This window comes from Humulus lupulus, chromosome 9 (assembly GCF_963169125.1).
Source record: "Humulus lupulus chromosome 9, drHumLupu1.1, whole genome shotgun sequence".
Lineage (NCBI taxonomy): Eukaryota > Viridiplantae > Streptophyta > Magnoliopsida > Rosales > Cannabaceae > Humulus > Humulus lupulus.
In genome coordinates, this window is record NC_084801.1 from 126,758,503 (window position 1) to 126,783,252 (window position 24,750).

Below are 24,750 nucleotides of genomic sequence, written 5' to 3' on the forward strand. Positions count from 1 at the left end.
TGAGGGAGAAAGAAAGAAAAGAAAAGAAAAAACATTTAATATATGTTATTTTAATATTAAATTAAATTTACATTCAGTAAATATTTAATATTTATTTTTGAATTATTTGAGATATTCCTTGATTATTAAATAGTTTAATTTAAGGGTATTTTTGTCATATTTAAAAAAGTTTGATAAAAATTGAGTTTAGTGTACTATTTTGTTACATTTTGCAAAATACAGAATTTGAATTATCAATTTGTTAAATAGATAATCTAATTGATAACTTTTGCACAGACTCTAAAATTGTATTTTCCCATACAAAATTCAGGCAATATTTAAAACATATAATTAGGTAAAACACAATATTATGCTACAGGCTAAACACCACACGATTAATTAATATGTGGTCTAATAATGACTTTCATTTTCAAGAATCAACATAAGTTAAAACGACATGGTTTTAATGAAACGACATTAAAAATGTGTTGGTTTTGTGTAAAACGACATACTTGGGATCATCGTTGAAATAGACAAGAGACAGAATAAGAAAAATTGAAAAAGACATTTATTTCATTTTCAACGAAATCAACATCAAGAATAAACGACGTGTAGTTTTTTTTATGAAAACGACATTGATAATGCGTTTCTGTAGCGTAAAACGACACAAATTGAGAACATCGTTGAAATCGACAAGAGAGAGCAGACATGGTTGGTGCTGGCTGGGAATGCGGAATGGTTGCTTTGTCTACTCTCTCTCTCTCATCCAAACCCTAACTTTCTCTCTCTATCAGAAAAGCCAAAACCCCCAAATCCTAAACCCACTCACTCTCTCTCTTACCCCACTCTCTCTCTAACAGGATATCTGTCGCCTTCAATTGCGACTTTCCCACCACACCCACACTCACATTCACTCTCTCTCTCTTCTCTCATTGGATTTTTTTTTGGTTGTATATATACATTTCTAGGTGTTTTTCTATTGGTTCGGGTATGAATCAAGTCGCGGGGTCTAAGGAAGCGGAGGACGAGTCAGCGACTCAGTCCATCGAGCTTTCCAAGGGTTCCGACAAGGCCGATTCCGCCGGTACTGGTGCTGCTGTTACTGCAGAAGAAGACGCCGTCGAGAAGCCAGACAATCCAATGGAGGAGGATTCGGTCAGTCCCGCTACTGTTTTCTGTATTAGGCTCAAGCAGCCTAGGTCAAATTTGCTTCATAAGATGAGTGTTCCTGAGCTATGTCGCAATTTTAGGTAAAAAAATTTTTGCCTGAATTTTGAGTTTTAATGTGGGAATTTATGGGATTTGAAGAAGGACATTAATGCAATCTAATGAGAAATTTAAACGAGATATGGGCAGAAAAATATATACTTTTTTGGAATTTTGATAGTATGAGATCGGGAGAAAACAAACAATTGAAAGTCTGCAAGCGTCCATGGATGGGAGTCTGGTAGCGCTGAATAAGATTTTTTATTAACACTTCAGTTTCAACTTTCAATTTGAACCAAAGGAAGACTTTAGAGACAAAGGCGGGTCGAGCGGCACAATGAGCCTCCCTTTGCTTCTGTTTTTTTCTTGAGGTTCACTGTTTTGGTATTATTTGCAATTACTGAACCCTAGTTTTCACCAGGTATAGGAGCTACAACCGAGAGGCTTGTTGAAATGGAATGCTTTCTAGTTTTGCCGAGGGAGGGAGGGAGACCTTTTTTGATACGCTAGTTTCTAGTCTTAAGTGCTAGAGGGAGACCCTTGTTGATATGATTCTTTGTTTTTGAAGTGGGAGGGGGGCCTTAGTTGATGTTCTACTTCTTAATTTTGAGGGCTGGAGGGAGACCCTTGTTGATAACGCTACTTTTTAGTTTTGAGGGCTTGATACTTCTTAGTTTTTGAGTAGGGAGGGGGGCTTTAGTTGAGGTTCTGAAAAGACTATATCTGCCTCCTCCAAAAATTTAAAGAATTGGTGCATAAATTTGCTTGTTTGTCGTTTTTTAGATAGTATTTCATAATAATAGCGGGTCATCTTTTTGTTAAAGATTTCCCCTAACGAGCATGTTTTTGGAAGACCTGCCACTTCCAATTTTTATTTATTTATTTATTTTTACTCATAATGCATTTTTTTTTTGAAAAAAAAGAGACAAAGGTCACATGTACATGAGTGACGTCCTGCCAAGTTTATTAAGAACCCTATAAGTGAAGGAAAACCATCGTAACAATCAAGATGAAATAAAACTAAAGCAAAACAAAAAATAAACTTACACATCTAAAACATAACTAGTTCAGAAAACTTGCCCAATCTCTACTAAGATCAAGAAAAGGTAAACCCTCAAAACCTAGCTCGATAAACCCAAGTTGTTACCCAAAACTTTATCTTCTCCCAAAGCATTATGCATTTAAGTTATAAAGTGAGATTTTTTTTTTTGAAACAAAGCACCACAACTTGTATTATTACTGAAAAGAATAATACAAACAGAAGAAGGTGTACAAAGATTGTACATCCATCTTACCAACAAAACATAAAACAACATTAACAAAATACAGGAAACACTAAAATTACAGGAAGACTTGCCAATCTCTACATAAATCAGAGAAAGACACATCTCTAAACTGAGATGATTTTCTCATCAATGCTACATTTGCTTGTTTCAGTGCAGTTGCTTGGTGTGGTAAGCTGAATGCTATAGCTTGTGCATCAGAAACTTGTGCAAGAATTCCAAGGTTAGCATAATTAGTTCCTTTTCTTGTATTTTCTTAGTCCATCAGTTTGAGGTCATATTCAAGGCGTCTGTTTAAATAAGGTTATATTACTGAGTTGATAAGAGATGTAGTCATTTCTTGAGAAATTACTGTTCGATGCTAAACTCTATTACATGCTTTTTTGAGAAAGGTTATTTCTTGTATTACCGGTCAAGTCTTTGTGCCATTACAGATTTTTTTTTTTGTTTAAAAATAAAAATCATTTGTCATAAAATTTAGATGAAAATTGAGTTAAAAGATCAATTATCCAACAACACTTGGAAATATATAATTGAATTTTATTAGTTTATGGCAATTTTTTTTATTGTTAAGTAGGCACATCCTACAAAATTGAATTGGAGTAGTTTGATTGGCCACTAGAAGCTTTTGGAGCCTCATTATGAAACCTGTTGATGAACCCATTTCTTGTATTGATATTCTATGGTCTGATCATGTGGCAAACTAATTTTATCTTTTATTTGTTTCTTAATCTTTCATACCATGAAGTTATGCAAATACCTCATTGACATGGAAGGATTGATTTACAATGTCTATCTTTTATTATATATATGCGCTTAAAATTGCAGTCTCAGGCATGCAACAGAACAGGAGTTTTGTCAATGTTTTAATTTTCTGCGTATGGAGTTTCAATGGTTATAGAATATCTGCACCTCCCAAAAAAATGCATGCACTTTTTTTAATTAAAATGTTTATGTGAGAAAAGTGTATGTCATTGTTTGCATGTGCCATACACACATGTTTATACGTAAGTTTCCCTTTTAAAACCTCGTTATCAACTTATCATCTTCTCTTGCAAAAAAACTGCCTGGTTCTCACCCTTATTGAACTTTTTACTTCTCTGTTTGAACCCTATCTAGTTATTCTATTCTAAGTGCTGTTATAATCCTTATTGGTTATGTTTTGCTTGTGATAGTTCCAATGCAAATTCACCATTTTGGATCCCCATTCATATTGTGATCCCAGAGCGACCAACTGAGTGCGAAGTGTTTAATGTTGTAGCAGGTATTATGCACTCTTCTTTGCAATGTTGCTCCTTTTGATGTTTTTTACTGTCTATGAATTTGTTCTTCAATTATAAAATAGATACTTCAGATAACTATATCAGATGCTGTTATATGTATAAAGGATCTCTATTTCAGATGCTTTTAGGAAATTAGAACATGGTATTTGATTCACAGACATTTTTAGATATTCAGTCTTTTATAAGCACCTAACATGAAGGCGATAGGTTTGCTTGCACCTGATATTGCTTTTTGTTGCTTTCAAGTGGGAGTAGTTGATAGATTATACCATGTTGAGCTCTTTCATTTTCTTTGTTTTTAATGGGTTGGGTCCTTGTTAACTCGTCAAAACTCAAAAGTGAAATGTTTGAAATCTGCCTCATCAACTTCTGCATATTATTCTCCTACTCTCTCTCTCTCTCTCTCTCTCTCCCTCCCTCTACCTCTCCCTGTAAAAGAAAACAAAAACAATAACTTTTGCAAATTATTGAGGGGTGTGCGATGTGAGGCATGCAAAGTGGCAGACCCTATTACAGTAGAAAATAGTAGCACACAATTAATTTTTATGTTGCAGTTGGTTATTTCTTATCCTTGTCATTGTATTACTCGTAAATGCTCAATCATAACCAATAAGAATACAAAAAAAGAAATAAGATCCAAGATGTGACCAATAAGAATGCTCAATTTATACATTATGCTTTAAGATGCTTATTTCTGTATGTGTATTGTTATTGGTCATAATTGATCATTTATGAGTGATATTGAATATATGTTGCAGACTCTCCTCGTGATTCCGTTCAGTTTATTGAATGGTCCCCTACTTCTTGTCCTCGTGCTTTACTAATTGCCAATTTTCATGGGAGGGTAACCATATGGACTCAGCCTTCACAAGTAAGCTGTTTCTGCTACATTGTTTTTCTAAAGAAAAAGATAATCTTTTTTTTTCTTTTAAAGCCCCCCTTTTTAACTTCCTTTCCAGAAGTCATTGAATGCACATCTTGGTTCCTATGCTATTACTATGTGCTGGTTAATTTATGTTGTTTTCATTGGTTCAGGGTTCCGCAAATGTAGTACGTGATGCTACCTGCTGGCAACGTGAGCATCAATGGCGGCAGGATATTGCTGTTGTCACAAAATGGTTATCAGGGGTGTCTCCGGTAGGCAGTTTCCTTCTATTTGTTTTACATTGAAATAATGTGTGTACTTTTTTTGGTTCTTTGTTTGCATAGGCTCTGAATTTTCTTTGTATGCAAACTGTTTTGCTATCTTCAGTAGCTACATGAAACATTCTAATTTCATATTTAAAATATAGAGAATTCAACATTGTAAAGGAATTTTTATATAAATTTCCGTTAGTATTAGGTGTCTAATCTTGCTTGTTATCTGATGAATCAGTATAGGTGGCTTTCCTCAAAATCAAGCACTGGTGCAAATTCTAAGTCAACATTTGAAGAAAAATTTATTTCACAGCAGTCTCAAAATTCAGGTTTGTTGCTTAATCTAATTTCTCTTTTAGCCTTCATGTTTATTTGACCTATTTATGAAAATGATTTGCTTTTAGACATCATTAGTTTGCTGCTTCTTGTATTCTTTTTTTCTTGTCTGATAGATAGTTGTCAATGACATATTTGAGGAACGATATACCTTATGATTTTATCAAAGTAGGAAACTCTTTTTTTCTGTTAATTGGAGAAATACTTCTAATAGAATGGCTATAAGTAAGGAATCCATGAATAAAGATAGAAAGTTTATGCTGTTTCTAAACTCTTTTCTTTTTGTGTGTGTGTGACAACAAGTACAAATAATGAGGACATTAAATGTTTTAATTTATTTTTCTGGGACAAAACCACTTTAAAAAAATGCTTTTTTTAGAACTAGTTATATCAGAAATTTTTCCGTGCCACTATTTCTGCCATGTTTTCCACGACACTGATGGTATTTATAGTCAAAATTTGTATTTTAATCATTCTTCTCTCTTATCTGGACCAGTTATATATTTTGATTTGGAAATCGTCAAAGTTGGAGTAAACTTGAGTATGCATCTGGGTGTATTATATATCTGATCTGGTATTTTGTTTTTGTTTCAGCTAGGTGGCCGAATTTTCTTTGTGTTTGTTCTGTTTTCTCTTCGGGTTCTGTTCAACTACATTGGTCCCAGTGGCCTCCTAATCAAAGTACTGCTCCAGCCAAGTGGTTTTGTACAAGTAAAGGACTCTTGGGTGCAGGGCCTAGTGGGATCATGGCTGCTGATGCTATCATAACAGATAGTGGAGCCATGCATGTTGCAGGTGTTCCAATCGTAAATCCATCTACTGTTGTTGTTTGGGAGGTGACTCCTGGCCCTGGAAGTGGATTTCAGACAACTGCAAAGAGAGTCGCAAGCAATGGAGTTCCACCTTCAATCAGTCCACCTTCTTGGGCAGGTTTTTCACCTTTAGCTGCATATTTGTTTAGCTGGCAAGAGTATCTAATATCTGAAGCAAAGAGCGGAAAGAAGCAGACAGATTTAGAATTAAGTGAAACTGTGCAACTTCATTGCTCTCCGGTTTCAAATTTTTCTGCATATGTAAGCCCTGAAGCTGCAGCTCAATCTGCAACAACTACTACTTGGGGTTCTGGAGTTACTGCTGTTGCCTTTGATCCCACCCGCGGGGGTTCTGTGATAGCTGTTGTCATAGTTGAGGGTATGAACTTGTATTCTTTCTCTAAACAATCTTTAGGTTTGATTAATAATTAATTGTTGATTCCACTTGGTTCAACTATTTTTGAAATTTCCAGACCATGTACTTGGCATATTGTAGGCAAGAAATCCTCCCAATTGTCACCACCTTGTTTTCTCATTTCTTTGAAAAAAAAACCCTGGTTCTGGTTCTTCTTAAAACATTGCAGAGAAAGTTAAATGTTGGTTCTTGGTAGGCTATGTTTTAGGTATCTTTTGGGGTCCTGTCCTTTCTTATGCCTTTTGTCAGAGGTGGAGGTGGACCTTTTCCTTGTCAACATGTAACTGGGTTTGGGAAATTAACTTTATGTTAGTTTATTTGGTGAGAAATGGATTATTAGCTAGCTAAGCAAGCCGGGCTTGAATATGTCAGAGTTATATTATTTGAGATATGATTTCTGGTTTTATCACGCAGGACAATACATGTCTCCTTATGATCCGGATGAGGGTCCTTCAATTACAGGATGGAGAGTGCAGCGCTGGGAATCCTCTGTCCAACCTGTTGTTCTACATCAAATATTTGGAAATCCAACTTCCAGTTTTGGTGGGCAGGCACCCATGCAAACAGTTTGGGAGTCCAAGGTGAATACATGCATACAGCCAACTAATGACTTTAAGTGTCACCAAACAACTGCAGCAGGACCAACATCCGATTCTATTGTGGAGAAGGCAAAGCGAGTAACTTTTGATCCTTTTGATTTGCCCAGTGATGTTAGAACACTAGCTAGAATAGTCTATTCTGCGCACGGTGGTGAGATTGCTGTTTCTTTTCTCCGAGGTGGGGTCCACATCTTTTCTGGCCCAAACTTTGCACCTGTTGATAACTATCAGATCAATGTTGGATCTGCAATTGCTGCTCCTGCATTTTCATCTACAAGCTGTTGTTCTGCATCTGTTTGGCATGATACCAGTAAGGATCGAACCATTTTGAAGATTATTCGTGTTCTTCCTCCTGCTGTTCCAAGTAGCCAAGACAAGGCAAACTCATCAACCTGGGAACGTGCAATTGCAGAGAGGTACTTAATGACAGTGAACTTCTTGCTTTGCTTAATAATTTTAAACTTCTATTGTAAGAAGACTAGTTGAATGCAGATATGTTGATAATCTGGGATGAAAATGCTTTTTGTTTTGTTCTGGTGAAACAGATTTTGGTGGAGTCTTATGGTTGGAGTTGATTGGTGGGATGCTGTCGGTTGTACACAGAGTGCTGCTGAGGATGGCATTGGTAAAAAAAAAGTTTGATTTTATGCTTTTATTGTCTAAGAATGAATCAAATAAAATTTTAAACAATTTAAGAGATATCTCCTTTCTTTGGCTGTTGATAGAAGACTTCTTAACTGAATGATGTGCAGCAGCTAGTCTGACATCTATTTTTGGTTGCTACAGTTTCATTAAACAGTGTTATTGCGGTATTGGATGCGGATTTTCACTCTCTTCCTTCAACTCAGTATAGGCAACAGTACGGTCCTGTAAGTTTCAATTGTACTAAATGCCTCCTACTCCAATAGTATATAAGGAAGTACCTTTGTTAGGAAATAATTGGCTTGCCCCATTCTCTTGTTGAAACAGAATTTTAAGAACAAAGGTTGTTTCAGTGTTTCATAAATTTTCTCACATCATTTTCTAATAATAATTAGATTTAAAAAAAAAAACAAGAGTCACAAGAAAGCATTAGATTTGAAAACAACAAAAATGTTTTTGTTGTTTTCAGAATAAATAAATAAATCTCTTTTTTGTCATTTTTCTCCTTATCATTTTTGCTTTCATTAATTTTCTCATTCCTTTAATTTCTCTCACATTGCTTTCTCTAAAATTTTGCTCCACATTACTCTTTCTCATTGATTTTTTTATTTCGTTCTCCCTCTTCATTTTGTATCGTGATCTCTTTATTCAATATCTCTCATCATTTTTTTGCATAAACTTTCTTTTCAAAGATATTTGATTTTCTACTCAATTAATAAATATATAAAAGTTATTTTTAGAAATAACCGGCTTCTTGTATTTTGAAAACAACAAAAACTGTGCATTTCTATTCTCAATTTTGGAAACACAAGTTTGGAAAACGGATTACTAAAACAATGCCATGCATGCCCTCAAGTTTGAGCCAAACTTGTTATCTGTTTCATGGATAACTGTATGTGATCATTTTTATTGATAGCTCAAGCATTTACATAATCACATAAATTTCTGATCTTGTTGACTGGTTTTATTTGTTTGGCTAAGTTAGTTTAACTGTTAATGCAGAGTCTAGATAGGATAAAGTGTAGACTATTGGAAGGCACAAATGCTCAAGAAGTCAGGGCAATGGTTCTGGATATGCAAGCAAGGTTATTACTGGATATGCTGGGGAAAGGAATTGAATCAGCTTTGATAAATCCTTCTGCTCTGGTAGCCGAACCATGGCATGCATCTGGTGAGACATTGTCTGGCATTGATCCTGAAGCAATGGCCGTTGATCCAGCACTATGCTCCAGTATTCAGGTGTGCCACTTTTTATGATTTAAATTCTCCATCTTTTTTTTGGTGTTTAACTTTGTTGGTTGTTAGATGCTAATGATTCTTAAAATTGAGGTTTTGCTGACTACTGTGTTCTTTTGTATCATATGATTCATATCTTTAAGTACATACTATTGGTGGTTTAGCCTACATACGTTAATTTCTTTTTCCCACGAGTGTCAATACTGTAATCAACTCACTACTACTAGTGACTTTTCTAGATTTCTTCACTTTGTTTAGTAATATTGTTGCATAGATGTGTGCTATATCCCGGAAGTAATAGATGAGGTGTGGATATCAAGCTTGTTGATGTAACAGTAGTCCGAGTACCATATTGTTTTAACAAAATTTGTCCTGTCCTTGTAATATTCTGATCTATCCATTTCTTTGCAACGACTCCCATGTGATGCAGGCTTATGTTGATGCAGTTCTTGATCTAGCTTCACATTTTATTACACGCTTGAGGCGGTATGCAAGTTTCTGTCGCACGTTGGCAAGTCATGCTGTCACTGCAGGTACTGGAAGTAACCGTAATATGGTGACAAGCCCTACTCAAAGTTCTGCATCTCCTGCAACAAGTCAGGGTTAGTGTGCATTTCTTTTCTTCAAAATCCTTGTTCCTATTGCAGTCTCTTTATGTGCAAAAGATCATAATTATTAAAGAGAGTAATGTATTGTTGTTAGGGGGTCAAAATGGAACAACAAATTCAACTGGAAGCACCCAAATGCAAGCTTGGGTACAAGGTGCCATTGCAAAGATTAGTAGCACTAATGATGGTGTGTCTAGCTCAGCTCCCAACCCAATAAGTGGTCCATCATCCTTCATGCCTATCAGCATTAACACGGGAACTTTTCCTGGAACTCCAGCCGTTAGGCTTATCGGCGACTGTCATTTCCTTCATCGGCTGTGCCAACTTTTACTATTTTGTTTTTTCTTTCGCCGAACACAGCTGCCTCGCTATATGGGTAATGCACAAAGAAATACTGATACAAATGTGCAAAGGCCTCAGTCTGGCCAGCCTGGGAAAGTTGAAGAAATGGGTTCAGGTCCTGCAAAGCCATCATCAGTGGTTAGACCAGATGAAAGTCAGGTAACCCGATCTGGTCAGGTCGTGCCTGGAGCAAAAGGTGTTGAAGAAGGAAGTGCTGGAAGGTCGAGACTGGGTTCTGGTAATGCCGGTCAAGGGTATACTTTTGAGGAGGTACCATTTCATGCTTTTACTTATTATTCTCTCTCTCTTTCATTCAATTCTTATTTGTTGAAGTTAGTAGTACTGGTTGTTTGTCAGAGACTGTCTAAGCAGCTCCTAATAACAAAATGAACATGTTTTGCATTTGTGTAGGTGAAAGTCCTATTCCTTATACTGATGGATCTTTGTAGGCGGACAGCAGGCCTATTACACCCGCTTCCAGTATCTCAGGTTGGAAGTGGCAACATCCAGGTGCGGCTGCATTATATTGACGGTAATTACACCGTTCTTCCAGAGGTTGTTGAAGCATCCCTGGGTCCTCATATGCAGGTACAATTGTTTTTTCCATTATATGTTCTTCATTTTAATCAGTAATTTCGGGGAAATTGGCATCCTCCAAACATCTTCTAATTCTATAATGTCTATACAGAATATGCCACGGCCTAGAGGTGCTGATGCTGCTGGTCTGTTACTTCGAGAGTTAGAACTGCATCCCCCAGCTGAAGAGTGGCACAGGAGGAACATGTTTGGTGGACCTTGGTCAGATCCAGATGATATGGGCTCCATAGATGATACTCCCAAGCCATCTTATTCGGCTCACCCACTTGACTTCAGTTCAGTGGAGAGTTGTGATGTTTACTACGGCACTCAAGGCTTGTGGCCAAGGAAACGCAGGATGTCTGAAAGAGATGCAGCTTTTGGACTTAATACATCTGTAGGCCTTGGAGCCTATCTCGGTATAATGGGATCTCGTAGAGATGTTGTTACTGCTGTATGGAAGACTGGTCTTGAAGGAGTTTGGTACAAGGTTTGATATTTAACCATCCATGTTTATTAATCTTCTTGTACTCTTTTGTTTGTGGCATCTTAAAAGCCTTTTCTTTTTTTATGCATCCATTTGAGCACCTATTTCTTGGTTTGACATTATGCAGTGCATAAGATGTTTGAGGCAAACTTCAGCTTTCACTTCACCCACTGTTACCAACGCAGCTAATCAAAACGACCGAGAGGTTTGGTGGATCAGCCGTTGGGCTTATGGCTGTCCTATGTGCGGTGGAACATGGGTTCGCGTTGTGTAAAGGAAAGCCTTGGATGCTAAAGGGACTGTACCATACAAAATGAGGAAGATTTTGTACACCGGAAGATTTCAAAGCTTCCCAAAACCATTTTTTTACTGAACCGAGCTCTTGGCGATTGATGATTATCGAAACTTCTCAAGTAGCATTTTGATTTTACAGGGCATAGATCACACAGCTTGAGGTGCCAAATCTCCTTCCCAGCTTGGGCAAAGCCAACCCCCTTACTAATGCCTGGCATTTTATCCCTGTGAGACTTCTTTTTGTTTATTTATAGAGCAGGAGAAGTAGTCAGTAGATATATTGAAAGTTGTGTACACTTGATTGTAGAGAGAGAGAGGTAGAGTGAAAAAGAGCTATTTATAGATTAGCTGACAGTAGTGGATGACTGTGATAACCCTTGTGTAAATGGGTCTAATGTGAATTAGAATTAGGTAGTTTTGCCAATAAAATCAGCTGTTTCCATTGCTCCTTTTAGCTTCGGTATTTTGTTATCTTTATTTGTATTATATATATATATATATTTTAATCACTCAATATTGTGGTTGGAGTTTGTGAAATTCCTATTAAAACATGCCAAAATTAAGGGGAATGATGAAAGATTATTTTTATTGTTTATTTAAAAAAAAAAAGGAGTATTGATTGATAAGAGATGAATAAAGAGGAAAAGTTAAATAAACTGACCCTGCTCTGGTATAGATTAGAGGAAGGATTTTTCTAATAAATTTGTTTATTTTTTTTTATAAAAAATTAAGTATTTTGAATTAAGGATGAGAATCACACGAGAAAACCATAGTGATTTTAAATTACTCTCTTGAGATTTGATTTGGAATACAATTTAAAAAAAAAAAATAGTAATAGTTGTGTGAAAAATCTGTCTTTTTCATGTGTTGCAATTGCAAACATGTCCTCGATCTTTTTATTTATAATTATTATTTTTATATATAGAAGTAAAAATCAATTATGTTACCAAACATATGCCGTCATATGTCTTCTTAATTAATGAAATGATTGACAAAATTTTCTTAAAAAATCATTATTAGATATAACTTTAACATAAAAATTACAAATTTTGAAAAAAGGTGTCGTTTAAGAAAAGTGAAATGATGCTATGAAAGACAAGATAATAAATGAGTAGATTGTTGGAGCAACAATTTGTCTTTCTCTTTCTGGAGGTCCAACCCAACGATGGACAGTGCTCTGTCACTATTCCGGTGATGAAGTGTGCCTTTGATTCGTCGGGATCACCTGCAAGAAAGATACTGCGATGCTTAAGTCAGTTCAAAAGTCGATCCCATTTCCCTCCTATGAATCTTATATTTATAGGACAAAATATGTAAAGCAGTTAGTTGGTTCAAGCGAACCCTGGAATGGGGGGAAGAAATAACTGAATTTCCCTCCAAAAAATACCGACTTTGAATGTCTCGTTTAGGGGTCAGAGGCACGGACCGCCTCTGACCCACAGCTTCTGCCTTCGGAACTTCTATACGCCAAAACGTTCCGTTTTGAATATTCGATAAATGAGGAAAGGGTTTTTGGGCCGAACATTTTGGGCCTAACAGATGCCCCCTGGCCCAAGCTTCGAACAGGCAAGGCGTGCTAATCTGTTCGAATCTTGGGCCGACTCTTCAACACCAAAAATTTCGCCTAAAGCCGTCATTCTCCGTAAACCGAGGTAATCCGTAGGTGCATGATCATTTGATTGCCTGACAAGCTACACTTAATGCAAACACAGTTATCGAGTGAAGCGTTTGGTTCAGAATTTTACCTTTCACTTAAATAGTTTTATTTTAAAATAATTTTCATTCAGATTTCCAAACTTTATTCCAACTTCCAGAGAGAAGCTCTGAAGAAACCCTAGAGATTTCCCCCAGTTCAATCCTTCGACAATCATCTCATCCTGCGTAATAATGTCTTCTCGTTCATCTCCCGAGCCTTTGGATCGCGAAGGATACAAGAATGCGTATGAACGCATGCGCAAATCGTTCGACATTCCTGACAATGTCACGGTGAGGATGCTCTCGGATGCTGAGCTTCGAGAATGGCGATTTAAGGACGTAGTGAAGCCTTCCGAGATCGTTATGAGTCTGAGACATATCGAATGGCTCTGCTTCCCTCTCATGGCTCTGCTTGTTCAGATAATTTCAAACTCTGGGGCTCACATTTCTCAATTTCTCCCAAATGCTATTCAGTCAATAGTCGGGGCTCAGATGATAGGGAGCCTCAGGAATGTCAACATTCAATCGGACGATATTTACGCGTGCTTCACCAAGTCTACGAACAAGGCGATAGAGGGAAAGCCTTGGAAAACCTTCTACCTCTCTCCCAAAAAGGATCGGACAATCTTCACCGATTTCGATAGCTCCCATCGAAATTGGGATAAATATTTCTTTGCTGTTGGGGGAGCGTGGTATCCTGAATACCTGCCTCAGGAAATTTTTCCTTTGGCCAGGGTGTTTATAAAAGGTGAGTCACATTTTTCATTCTGTTCCTTATTGATTTTAATGTGAACTAATCATATCTGGATGATTATCTGCTAGTTTAACTCTGTGTATTACTATTTCGCTTCTCTGTATTAGATTTTTCTTGGCCTCAGGTTAACATGAGTCTTGAAAGGCAGAGTAAGCTGACGGAGAAAGGGCTTCTGCATGAGTCTAAGGAGAATGTTATTAGTATCAGGGGTGTACTGAACCCCTACTGTATGCAGATTATGACTCGGCTTTGCTTTGTGGATCGAGTCGATCCTGGCGCCGTGCGAGTTAGATCGTAGAAGGGTGACATGACCCTTAGCAAGATTACAACAACATGCGCGAAGCAGCTGGGAGCTTTTATGAAGAAATCCCCTCCTACTCCTTCAACTCTGTCGCTGACGAAGACTGAGTGCGAAATGGCGTGTTCTGAGACCTACGCTGCGTGTGCCAAGCGTCAAGGGGTCCCAGAAGGTAAAAAGAAAGAGGGCTCTGGTCTGGCTTCTGCTGCAGATTCGTCCCCTGATAAGTCCGGCTTATCGCGTAGATCTTCCCGTATCCAAGGGCGATCGTCCACGCCTTCTGACACCCTGCAGATTCAGCCTCTCCAACAAGTGCCTTTGCCTACAGATGCCTTAGGAATCCTCTGGCGAAGATTCAGACGACGGGAAGTGCATTTCGTCCAAGCTTCGGATCCTAAAAGGTTCTGTCTCCACTGCTCAAGGATCTCACTTTGCAATCCCCAAACTTACCCCAGGAAAATTACCAACGGGCCAGGCTCTCTCGTTGTGCAAGAAGCCACGAGGATCTGCCCCCGTTGGACATTTGCCTGTGGCGTCTCCTACTTCACACGCAATTGGGTCTTCCTTGGCGGCAGGCTCAGAAGGGGTGGCTCATGCAGAGGGCGCTTCCTCTTCTCCGTCCAAATTATCAGGAGTGGTGACTGGAGATGGAGTGCAGGGTGGCTTACCAGTTGAGGTGAAGTCTCTTGTTTTTTGTATGAAGCCGTCAGAGGCATTACCCTCTGCTTCTGCTTTGGCTGAAGGGTCTGACATTGGCCATAAGCGTGGCTCAGAGGGGAGACGCCCTTCTTCTGCCTCTCGTAAGAACAAGCTTCTAGAGGATGCCTTCGGAGAAGGTTTTGAGTCTGCGGATACCCCTCCTCTGCCAGTTGAGCCAAGTAAGACCGTTGTATCTGAAACTACCCCTGGGTGTCAGGAATCAGGGGCTGTTGAAGTTCCAAAAGAAAGCCCTATTTTTGTTAGCTGTTAGCGCGCAGTAGCCCATCTGGAGAGAACCATTTGATATGAGTCACAATGAGTTTCCTTTCACCGGGCGTGTGGCATTAAGAGCCCCTTGGGATCCTTCCTCATCAAGAGACTCATGCATAGCTTCGACTAAGAATAATAATACAAGGGAGTCCTCTTTTTCTTGTGTATCTGATCTTTTTTGCTTTTACAAGAATGAAAAGTTGGGTGATGTAGTCAACCTATTGGTATACTCAGGGTTCAGGCTCTTCAAGAGCATAGCAATTGGACAGGTGTTGACACTCTCAGTGTTGACGTTTCCTTATTATCGCCTACTGCTTTTGAGTCTCATCCAGGAGATGTCATTGTTGTGTCTCCGAAGGGTACTAGCACTTTTGAATCTCCTAGCGCTTTCTTGGAGCAGCTAACGTCTTCTGCCGTGCAGACGCCGGTGTACCTCCCAAGTGATTTGGGTGAAGATGATAGCTTATTTATACGCCCTTCGAAGATGTATTCTTCTGGCATGGGGACAATTGCGCTGGCGTCTGATAGCATTATGGTATCGACGTTAGCAGAAGGTGGGAAGCCAGCTGCCCCCGTTGCTTCTGCGGCTGCATTTGTAGAGGGAGAAGCAAGTGATAGAGCAGGAGTAGTGTCAGAATATGGCCCTTCTGCGTCTACTGAAGTTATGGATGAAATGCTACGCATAAGCAGACCCCATCTACCTACAGAAGCAATTGGATCCTTGAGCGGGCAAGGTGATTTGCTGCAGCAAGTATCAGACCACATCTGGATGGTAAGTTGGTTAAAAAATCAGGCCTTGTCTATATCTCGTGATATGTGTATGATGTTATATTTAATGGGCGTAATTGATTTGTCACAGAGCTATGTATGCGCGTCTGCTGCAAGGCGGGAATATGCGGCGGCTATACAGAATGGTTCTAAACTAGCGGAGCAGATGGCGAAATTAGAAGAGGAGCGGGCGGGGAGAATGATGGTCGAGGCAAATCGGGGCGTGCTTGTGGAAGCCATCAAGAATTTAGAGGCAGAGCAGGCAGAGGCAAAGAAGAGGGTGACTGCCACAGAGGAGAAGCTGGTAGGCACTGTCGGACTCGAAGTAGAGTGAGACAAACTGAAGGCTGACTTGGTGGATATGACCAATAAGTGGATGGAGAAAAATCAAGTCTGCGTTCAGCATGAAGCCCGCATGGAGAAGCTTAGCAGTATGATGAACGACCTTGAAGAGGATATAGTGTCGTTGCAGATTGATAAGGAGATCTTAGAAAAAGAGAAAAAAAAGCTGGAGCGAAAGTCAAATGATCTTGAGGCCAGCGCAGCGGACGCCAGGAAACAGAAGTTGGAGGCTGAACTTCATTTAGGGAAGAAGTTGAAGGAAGCAGAAGGGGCGGTGACCGAAACCAAGAAGCAGTTGGAGGAGATGGCAGAGGTATGCGACTCTTCTTTTGTTATTAATGTATTGGAAAATGAATGGGCCCATAAAACATGTGTGTTGATTTCATAATGTTTTTGGTTTTGCAGAGGGCAGCAGAGGCGGCGATTGAAGCCACAAGGCAGCGCATTCGAGATCGCGAGATCACCGAACGCAAACTTGTGAGGGTGGCTGAGGTAGATACTGTGAAGTATCTGGATTTGGCATTACGCAATAAGAAGCAGACCCTAGAGGAGAAATGGGCAAAACTGGAGATGTATTGTAAAAGCGTCGATGTGAAAATAGGAGAGTATGATGTCGACAAGTATTTGAATGAACTTGGGGATCTGCAGATTTCCTATCCGTCGTGTCATCTAGAGAAGTTGAAGTTGAGGGGTGACGCGCTGGGGTCGATGTATAATGCCAATGGGGAAGCTGTTGAAGATAGTGTTGTTAATGTGGCGTCTGATCAGAAGGCAGCAGAATCCGCGCCTGTTGCAGAGGCCAAGCCAGATGGTGAAAGAGGTGCCGTAGAATGAATGACACACTATCGTTTTGTTAAATTCTGTCATGTTTTGCTTTGAATTAATTTTTGTATATGCATTCTTTGGGATTTTTTGGCCGTTAGTATGTAGATAATTGTAATAGAGCAAATTATCAATACAAATTGAGCTTTGTTTCCTGTTGGCTGTCTTGGTGTGTGTATTGGATGTGTTTGTTTTCGTTTAGGACTTAATTGAAGGTGTGATGACAGGTGAGAGTCATATGGTTTATTCGGATCAGAAGCTTCATAGACCCTGCAGGCCATTGCGTGTGAGATACAGCGAAAGATCATACAGATGGTGGGAGAGAATGCCCAGTTAAGTGTTGTGTGAACGATCCATCTTAGTGTTTTGGTGATGGGTTGGAGCTGACAACATTGTTGTTGCAGGTGAGCACCGTGAGTGGACGAAGGTTCCCTTTTTGAGGAGGATCTTTGATAACCCACAGTGGCTTTATTCAACGTGGGCTATGGAAGAACTTATAAGAAGTGGCATCCCGTACTACATATCGTGTGAACGTTATGGGTTAGGCCATCCGAAGCTAGAGAGTGCGATGGCAGAGTACATGCGCCGTATTGAATGGGATTAATTATGGGCGAGATAATATTTGTGCATAGAGAATAGATCAATTATGAAATTAGGAATTAATATTGTCGTTAATGTAACATAATTTATAAATAACAACTTCTGATTTATTGCCATTTTTGGGTACACGTCACCTTCTGATCGTGCATAGTACAAATATTCATTTTTGTTTATTAAGAAAGGAATTGAGCAAATATGTGTGCCCACGCTTAGCATCTGCCAAATTAAGTTATAGTGATAAGAGTGTTGTACTCCTGCGACGTTGTCATTATTGTTGAGTGGTAGACCTTCTTACGCGTAGGGAGTTATGTAGCGGTCTGATCCGAGGGGGTTCGGCCTCTGGTGGCTGATACTTTCCCACAAGGCCAAAGGGGTTAATGTGATTTTGGGCGAACGCGGGGGACGAAGCATAGAATCGGGCGTCGAGGCAGAGGCAAAAGGGTCAAGATTGTGAGGTAGATATCTTTCCAATGCACCCATACCATGTGGTATAGCGATGGCTTGTTTGGGATGTCTTGTATTCTGTTAGAGGCACCCATTGTGTAGGATATGGGTGCGACTGCGGGAAAAGTTCCTCCCAGGCCTTGGATTGCCAAACCAGTTAGTATGTACTGGTGAGGAATCCGAAGTGTGACAGTTGATGGTTCTGCTGCGATAGTCAGGGCAGAGTAGACAGCAGGAGGTGCTCCTCTTATGCAGGTAAGAGGGTAGGGTTTGCAGTGCACCTCCGTCGGACGGCCAGATCAGCATAGTCAGGGCAGATTAGACTGCGAAATGGCTGGCCGTAGCTCCCTGTGAGCTTAGTCAAGTCAGATTAGAGTGCGGCACAATATCCAGTGAAACGGTAGAGGCGGTAGGATCGTGTACGCAGGTTGTGTGTAGTGGCCTTGCTGCCACGATCTGCTGAGATTTAGCCTAGTGCCAATTTGCGGGGTGAGAGGCATTGTTCTTTGTTTATTGGAGCGCTTATTTTTTGTTGTGGGTGTGGGCAACATATGTATTGAGACCAAAGACATACGATGCACTGCTATGGGAAGTTGGTAACTTCAAGCATTCCGATAATTGTTTATTTATAGCCATTGTGGTAGGTGGTTTTTGAGTGCACGTGAAAAATGTTATTTTTGAACAAGGGTAGGTGGGGATATAATTTTGAAAACCTTTTGAGTGAAAAGTTAATTGTCACGTGTCTGGCTTGGTGTAATATGGTGGACAATAATGCCAAGAAATTGCATGTACAAGAGAAATTTAAAAGAATGTGAAAAAATGGAAAGTTGTTGTATTACTTTTGAATTGCACAGTACAACTATTAACAATAATATTGTTTCAAAGACATTGAATTCCAAGTACGGGGTACGATTATCCCACTACGTATATTCTTTAGGGTATAAGACCCTCTGCCTAGTATTTTTATGATTTCGAAAGGCCCTTCCCAATTAGGTTCTAGCTTATTCTTGTTGCCTGCGACCTTACGCAGAACCCAATCACCTTCCCGAAATGTGCGTGAGTGGACTCTTTTGTTGTAGTAGCGTTCTGCAGCCTTTTGGTAATTTTCTAGTCGTAATTGTGCCACCGTACGTACTTCTTCCAGAAGGTCTAGGTTGTGTAGTAGTTGAATGTTGTTTGTTGTCTGTTGTTTGATCAGACGCGATCTCTGTTCGAAGTGTAGGTAGGCCCACTTCTGTTGGGATGATGGTCTTTGTTCCATATACCATGGCGTAGGGAGATTCTCCCGTGGAGGATCTTTTTGTTGTCCTATATGCCCATAACACTTTTGGTAATTCTTCTGCCCATGCTCCTTTTTTATCTTCCAAGTTCTTCTTAATGTTGGCAAAGATAACTTTGTTGGAAGCTTCTGCTTGACCATTGCCTTGTGGGTAAGTGACAGAGGCAAAGCTAAGCTTGATCTTGTATGTGTCGCATAGGTCTTGTACCTTCGCATTTTGGAACGGAGTTCCATTGTCCACGACTATCTCCCATGGTATCCAAAATTGACATATGATATGCTTCCAGATGAAGGACATAGTGTCTGTTTTGCTGACCGTGACGTATGCCTCTGCCACAACCCATTTCGTGAAGTAATCAGTGGCTACAAGAGCATACCGTCTTCCTCCAGCAGCCTTAGGTAGTTCACCTACCACATCCATACCCCATTTTGCAAAAGGCCAAGGTGCAACGATGGAGTGTAAGGTTTGAGCAAGTTGATGGATGGTGGGTGCAAATCGTTGGCACTTGTCGCATTTTTTGGCATAGTCACGTGCTTCTGTCATCATGTATGGCCAGTAATACCCTGCTGTAAGTGCTTTATATGCCAGACTCCGTCCCCCTGTGTGATTTCCACATGTCCCCTCATGTATCTCTTCTAGCAATTTTTTAGCTTCTGATGGATGCAAACACCGTAGGTAGGGGCCGTTGAAGGACTTGCGGTATAGCGTCCCATGGATTATGGAATAGCGTTGTGCCCGAAGGCGCAGAAGTTTTGCATCTTTTGGATTAGGTGGGAGTTCGGAGGTGGACAAGTATCTTATGATTGGATCCATCCAGCATTCAGGTTCGGATGATGTTGAATAGACTTCCATGTCTTTGCTTGATCGGCTTATAGATATGGAGGACTGGCGTGTGCAACCTCCTGCAGAGGCTAATTTGGCAAGGGCATCGACCTTCTGATTTTTCTCCCTAGGTACTTGTATGAGTTCGAACTGGTGAAAATGTGATCGCAAGTCAGTTACCTTCTGTAGAAGGCTAGCCAGATGGTGTGCTTTAGTATCGAAATTTCCAGCCACTTGCTCTATCATAAGCTGTGAGTCTCCTCTGACATTCAGACGTTGGATGCCCATTTCTCGTGCTAGTTCTAAACCATAGATTAGTGCCTCATATTCTGCTTCATTATTCGTCGTGGATTGCTCTAAACGAATGGCTTCTTCGATTTTGAGGCCCGAGAGAGCCTCTAATACAATGCCAATACCAGCCCCTTGGGAATTGGATGCTCCGTCAGTATGCATCGTCCACACCCATTGATCTTCTGACTCTAACAATTCTGGCAGAGTGTCAGGGGTGAACGACTGAATTTCAACCAGGAAGTCAGCTAGTACCTGTCCTTTTTTTGCTTTTCGTGGCGAGAACCGAATATCATACGTCCCTAGCTCAACTGCCCATTTAGATAACCTTCCAGAGAGGTCGGGCTTACTCAATACTTGCTTTAATGGATAGTCCGTATATACAATGTTGGTGTGGCTTTCAAAATATTGTCGTAACTTCTTCTTTGCCGTAAGGAGTGCGCGTGCCAATTTTTCCATCATACTGTAACGAGTTTCAGCGTCCAGGAGCATCTTGCTGCAGTAGAACACTGGCCTCTGACGATTAGCTTCTTCTCGGAAGAGAACAGAACTCACAGCGAATTGTGAGACAGACAGGTACAAGAATAAATCTTCATTAGCTATGGGGGAGCTCAATATAGGAGGGGAGCTCAAATAAGTTTTCAATTCTTCCAACGCTTTTCTTTGCTCTGGTCCCCAGGTGGTGTTGGTAGATTTCTTTATGCACTGCAAGAAGGGCTGGCAACGGTCAGACATTTGTGATATGAATCGACTTAATGCTACTACTTTGCCCGTCAGAGCCTGTATGTCTCGGATGGTTCAGGGCTCTTTGACTTCTGAGAGGGACGCAATCTGTGTTGGGTTCGCCTCGATGCCCCTATGAATGACGACGTACCCCAAGAACTGTCCAGAGGACACCCCAAAGACGCATTTAGAGGGGTTTAATTTCATTTTATAAGTATCAAGGATGTCGAAGCACTCGGTCAAGTCGTCTATATGTGAAGAGCTTTGTTTGGACTTGATGACCATGTCGTCAATATAAACCTCCATATTTCTCCCGAGCAATGAGGAAAATAGCTTGTGCATCAACCTTTGGTATGTTGCGCCTGCATTCTTTAGACCGAAGGGCATAACTTTGTAGCAATATAAACCACCTTCTGTTATGAAAGTCGTGTGAATCCAATCTTCTGATTTCATGGGGATCTAATTGTATCCAGAGTAAGCGTCAAGGAAGCTCATTCTTTCATATCCTGCCGTGGCGTCTATCATTTGATCGATATTTGGTAGAGGGTAGCTATCTTTGGGACATGCTTTGTTTAAATTTGTGTAGTCTATGCATACTCTCTTTTTCCCATTCTTTTTTGGACCACGACGGGGTTGGCAAGCCAACTGGGATATAAGCATTCTTCGATTGCCCCTGTGCTCAGGAGCCGTTGGACCTCCTCTTGTATGACTTGATTCACCTCTGGAGTGAACCTCCTCTGCTTCTGCTTGACAGGTGGGAAGTTGTTGGAGATATTTAGGCTGTGACTCATGACGGAGGGGTCTATTCCGGGTATGTCATGTGGAGACAAGAAGAAAGTTCTCATTCTGGTCTTGAGAAATCGTATGAGGGTCTGTCTTTCTTCTTCAGAGAGTTTGGTACTTGCCAGCACTATCTGAGAGGGGTCAGCGTCGTCTAGACCCACTTGTTCTAAGGTATCTAGCGTAACTAAGGGTTTTTCTTGGTCTTCCTCTAGATCGATTCCTTTTAGGCATGCTGGTAGGTCCTGCTGTAATTGCTATTTGTCAGGGGAGTTGTTATGGGAAGCAGTGCCAGAGCTATTTATTTCTTTCAAGGTAAGGAAGCACTTTTTGGCCTGCTTTTGGCAGCCCTTGATGTCGACGGTGTAGCGCCCGTTGAGTGATTGACATCGCATCACCTGATGTAGAGTTGAGACTACCCCCTGCATCCGGTGGATCTAATTTCTCCCCATGATGGCGTTGTAGCTTGTGGTGGAATCTATAATGAGAAAGTCTACTGGCAGGGCGCGTTCTGCGGCCACCACAGTTAATCGAACGACGCCCTTCAGATATACTCTTTGGCTGTTGAATCCCAAAATGGGCGTGGTGGAGGGCCAGATCTGATTCTCCTCTAGCCCCATCTTCTAGAAGGCTTCCCAGAAGAGGATGTCGACCCCACTGCCCTCGTCGATCAGAACTCTGCCCAGCTGGCAATGGTCAACCTGTAGGGAAATGACGAGTGGATCATCATGGGGTAGGTGTACGCCCTTCAGGTCATCATCGGTGAAGGTGATTGCAGAGGCTGGGTAGCTTCTGTCTTCTGAAGTGACGAGATTGACCACGTGGCCTAATGATTTGTATCGCTTCACTCGTTCTTCCATCCTTTTATGGATTTTGGTTGTATGCTCTTGATTGTCAATGAGTTCTACGATCCCGTGGATCATAGGGACTTGCTTAAGAGGCTCCTGGGTGCTGTCAGAGGCTGCGTGCACGGGGTCTGACGCTTGTGGAGCGGGGGCAAAAGCGGAATTATGCCGCGAGGCGCCGGGTCTGCCCGTCTCCTTGATGTATTGGGTAAGCCTCCCACTCCTCATGAGGGCTTGGATCTGATTGTTCAAGTTGTGGCATTCAGCGATCGTATGACCGTGATCTTTGTGGAAGAGACAGTATCTGCTTTTATCCCTTCTGTCAGAAGGAGTGGTAATTTTGTAGGGCTCTCGCCAGATAGGTCTGTCTTTATTTTCTTCATAAATGACTTCTTGCGGGACGGTGTATTCGAAGGACGGGTATCGTGATGACTGTCGATCCTGTCTTGGCCTTTTTCCTTCCTTCGTGTGATCTGTTTGGTTCCGCTTCCTCTTGTCATCCCTAGCAGGGGGTGGAGGATTATTTGTTGGTGGAGCAGAGATGAGTGCAGACTTCTTCTGTGCGCGTTCTCGAAATTCCAAGACCCTGAAGACGCCCTCGGCTCGGGTCTGCACGTCTGCCATGTCGTATGGTGGTGTCATGGTGAGATTCTCATGTAAAAGAGATCCCACCTGCAAGCTTTTGACGAAGATATTTGTTGCGGTGATTGGATCGACGTAGTGGATTTGATGCACGAGGTCAATGAAACGCTGCAAGTATGCTTTCGGATATTCATTCTCCCCCTGTTCAATCCGATAGAGATCAGCCATTGTTCTGGGTGCCTCTCGGTTCGCACTGTATTGCTGTAAAAAGGTCCGTCGGAGATCACTAAAACTGTTGAGTGACCCGGGCTTTAATTGTCGAAACCATAACAAAGCTGGCCCGGAGAAAGTCGTTGAAAAGACTTTGCACTGAATGGCTTCGTTATTGGCTTCTAATGCCATCTTCTGTTGAAATTGGAATAAATGGTTTAGCGGATCTCCTTTTCCATTGAACGCAGGCAGGGAAGGGATGACGAAGTCTCGAGGCTTTGGCTCATTCTGAATCCATTCCGAGAAAGGAGATTTCTCAGTGGTTCTTGATACTAGATCCAAATGCTCGGTGGCGTAGGCTGATCGCCCATCTGAGAATTTCTGCATCATTTCCCTCATCATGTCTTCTTTCCAACTGTCTAAGAACCAGATTGAGGGAACACGACCTTCAGAGGGAGAATCGTGCGCGGCTTGAGGTGTGGTGCGTTGAGGCCAGATTTCGGTTGCTGGCTGAGCGGATCCGGTGGGTTCTGCTTCCGACCGCCCATGCGTGTCAGAGGTTGGGGCTCGTCGCTCTTCGGCCCCGGAGGATGGCGGGATGCCTTGGGAATTATCGTTACCTGGGTTCATGTTTTGATGAGGGGAATTAACGCGGTCGATTGGAACTTCAGATCTGCCAGAATCAAGATTGTTGTGGGCTTGGGTGTTGCGTGTTGTGTCAGCGGATCTGCGTAGCTCAGCGATCTCGGCTTCGAGCCTAGCTTGAGCTTCGGCCAATGTCTTGATTTCTTCGTCGGACCGCTGCTGGCTTGCTTCCAACAGGCGACACATCCTGTCGATCTGATCGCTCACGTCCGCCGGAGGGACGCTCTGTGCGACTGGGCCCGAAACTCCGTTGCCTTTTGGTGGCATGATTTCAGGGTTCATAGAGGATCTTGATTTCTTGGTTCGACGACGTGGCTAAGGCCGAAATGTTTTTCGTTTCCCACAGACGGCGCCAATTGTTGGAGCAACAATTTGTCTTTCTATTTCTGGAGGTCCAACCCAACGATGGACAGTGCTCTGTCACTATTTCGGTGATGAAGTTTGCCTTTGATTCGTCGGGATCACCTGCAAGAAAGACACTCCGATGCTTAAGTCAGTTCAAAAGTCGATCCCATTTCCCTCCTATGAATCTTATATTTATAGGACAAAATATGTAAAGCAGTTAGTTGGTTCAAGCGAACCCTGGAATGGGGGGAAGAAATAACTGAATTTCCCTCCAAAAAATACCGACTTTGAATGTCTCGTTTA

At 41.2% G+C, this 24,750-nt stretch overlaps 2 protein-coding genes across 3 annotated transcripts; one reads left to right on the forward strand and one right to left on the reverse strand.

Moving 5' to 3' along the window:
- Window positions 1-728: 728 nt before the first annotated feature.
- LOC133802373 (mediator of RNA polymerase II transcription subunit 16) lies at window positions 729-11,689 on the forward strand. 2 transcript variants are annotated; one of them, XM_062240672.1, is made up of 16 exons: window positions 729-1,229; window positions 2,623-2,691; window positions 3,644-3,732; window positions 4,510-4,622; window positions 4,787-4,888; window positions 5,127-5,217; window positions 5,819-6,415; window positions 6,866-7,466; window positions 7,596-7,675; window positions 7,837-7,919; window positions 8,695-8,931; window positions 9,359-9,530; window positions 9,631-10,148; window positions 10,290-10,466; window positions 10,567-10,944; window positions 11,069-11,689. In XM_062240672.1, the coding sequence occupies exons 1-16, from the start codon at window positions 970-972 to the stop codon at window positions 11,213-11,215; spliced, it is 3,714 nt and encodes a 1,237-aa protein (XP_062096656.1). In that variant the 5' UTR covers window positions 729-969; the 3' UTR covers window positions 11,216-11,689. The 2 variants fall into 2 exon arrangements, with proteins under 2 accessions (XP_062096656.1, XP_062096657.1); XM_062240673.1 differs by lacking the exons at window positions 729-1,229; window positions 2,623-2,691 and having other exon boundaries at window positions 5,132-5,217.
- A 10,754-nt stretch (window positions 11,690-22,443) lies between these two features.
- LOC133800026 (uncharacterized) lies at window positions 22,444-24,369 on the reverse strand. The gene has a single exon (XM_062238006.1). It carries the CDS (start codon window positions 24,367-24,369, stop codon window positions 22,444-22,446), a length of 1,926 nt encoding a protein of 641 aa, XP_062093990.1.
- Between the last annotated feature and the right edge of the window lie 381 nt (window positions 24,370-24,750).

Bases quoted from the DNA above. Each gene is read 5' to 3' on its own strand.
- LOC133802373 (XM_062240672.1), top strand. From the start codon at position 970: ATGAATCAAGTCGCGGGGTCTAAGGAAGCGGAGGACGAGTCAGCGACT. The intron at 1,230-2,622 runs GTAAAAAAATTT...TGCTTGTTTCAG, and splicing joins GAGCTATGTCGCAATTTTAG to TGCAGTTGCTTGGTGTGGTA. The intron at 6,416-6,865 runs GTATGAACTTGT...TTTATCACGCAG, and splicing joins AGCTGTTGTCATAGTTGAGG to GACAATACATGTCTCCTTAT.
- LOC133800026 (XM_062238006.1), bottom strand. From the start codon at position 24,369: ATGCCACCAAAAGGCAACGGAGTTTCGGGCCCAGTCGCACAGAGCGTC.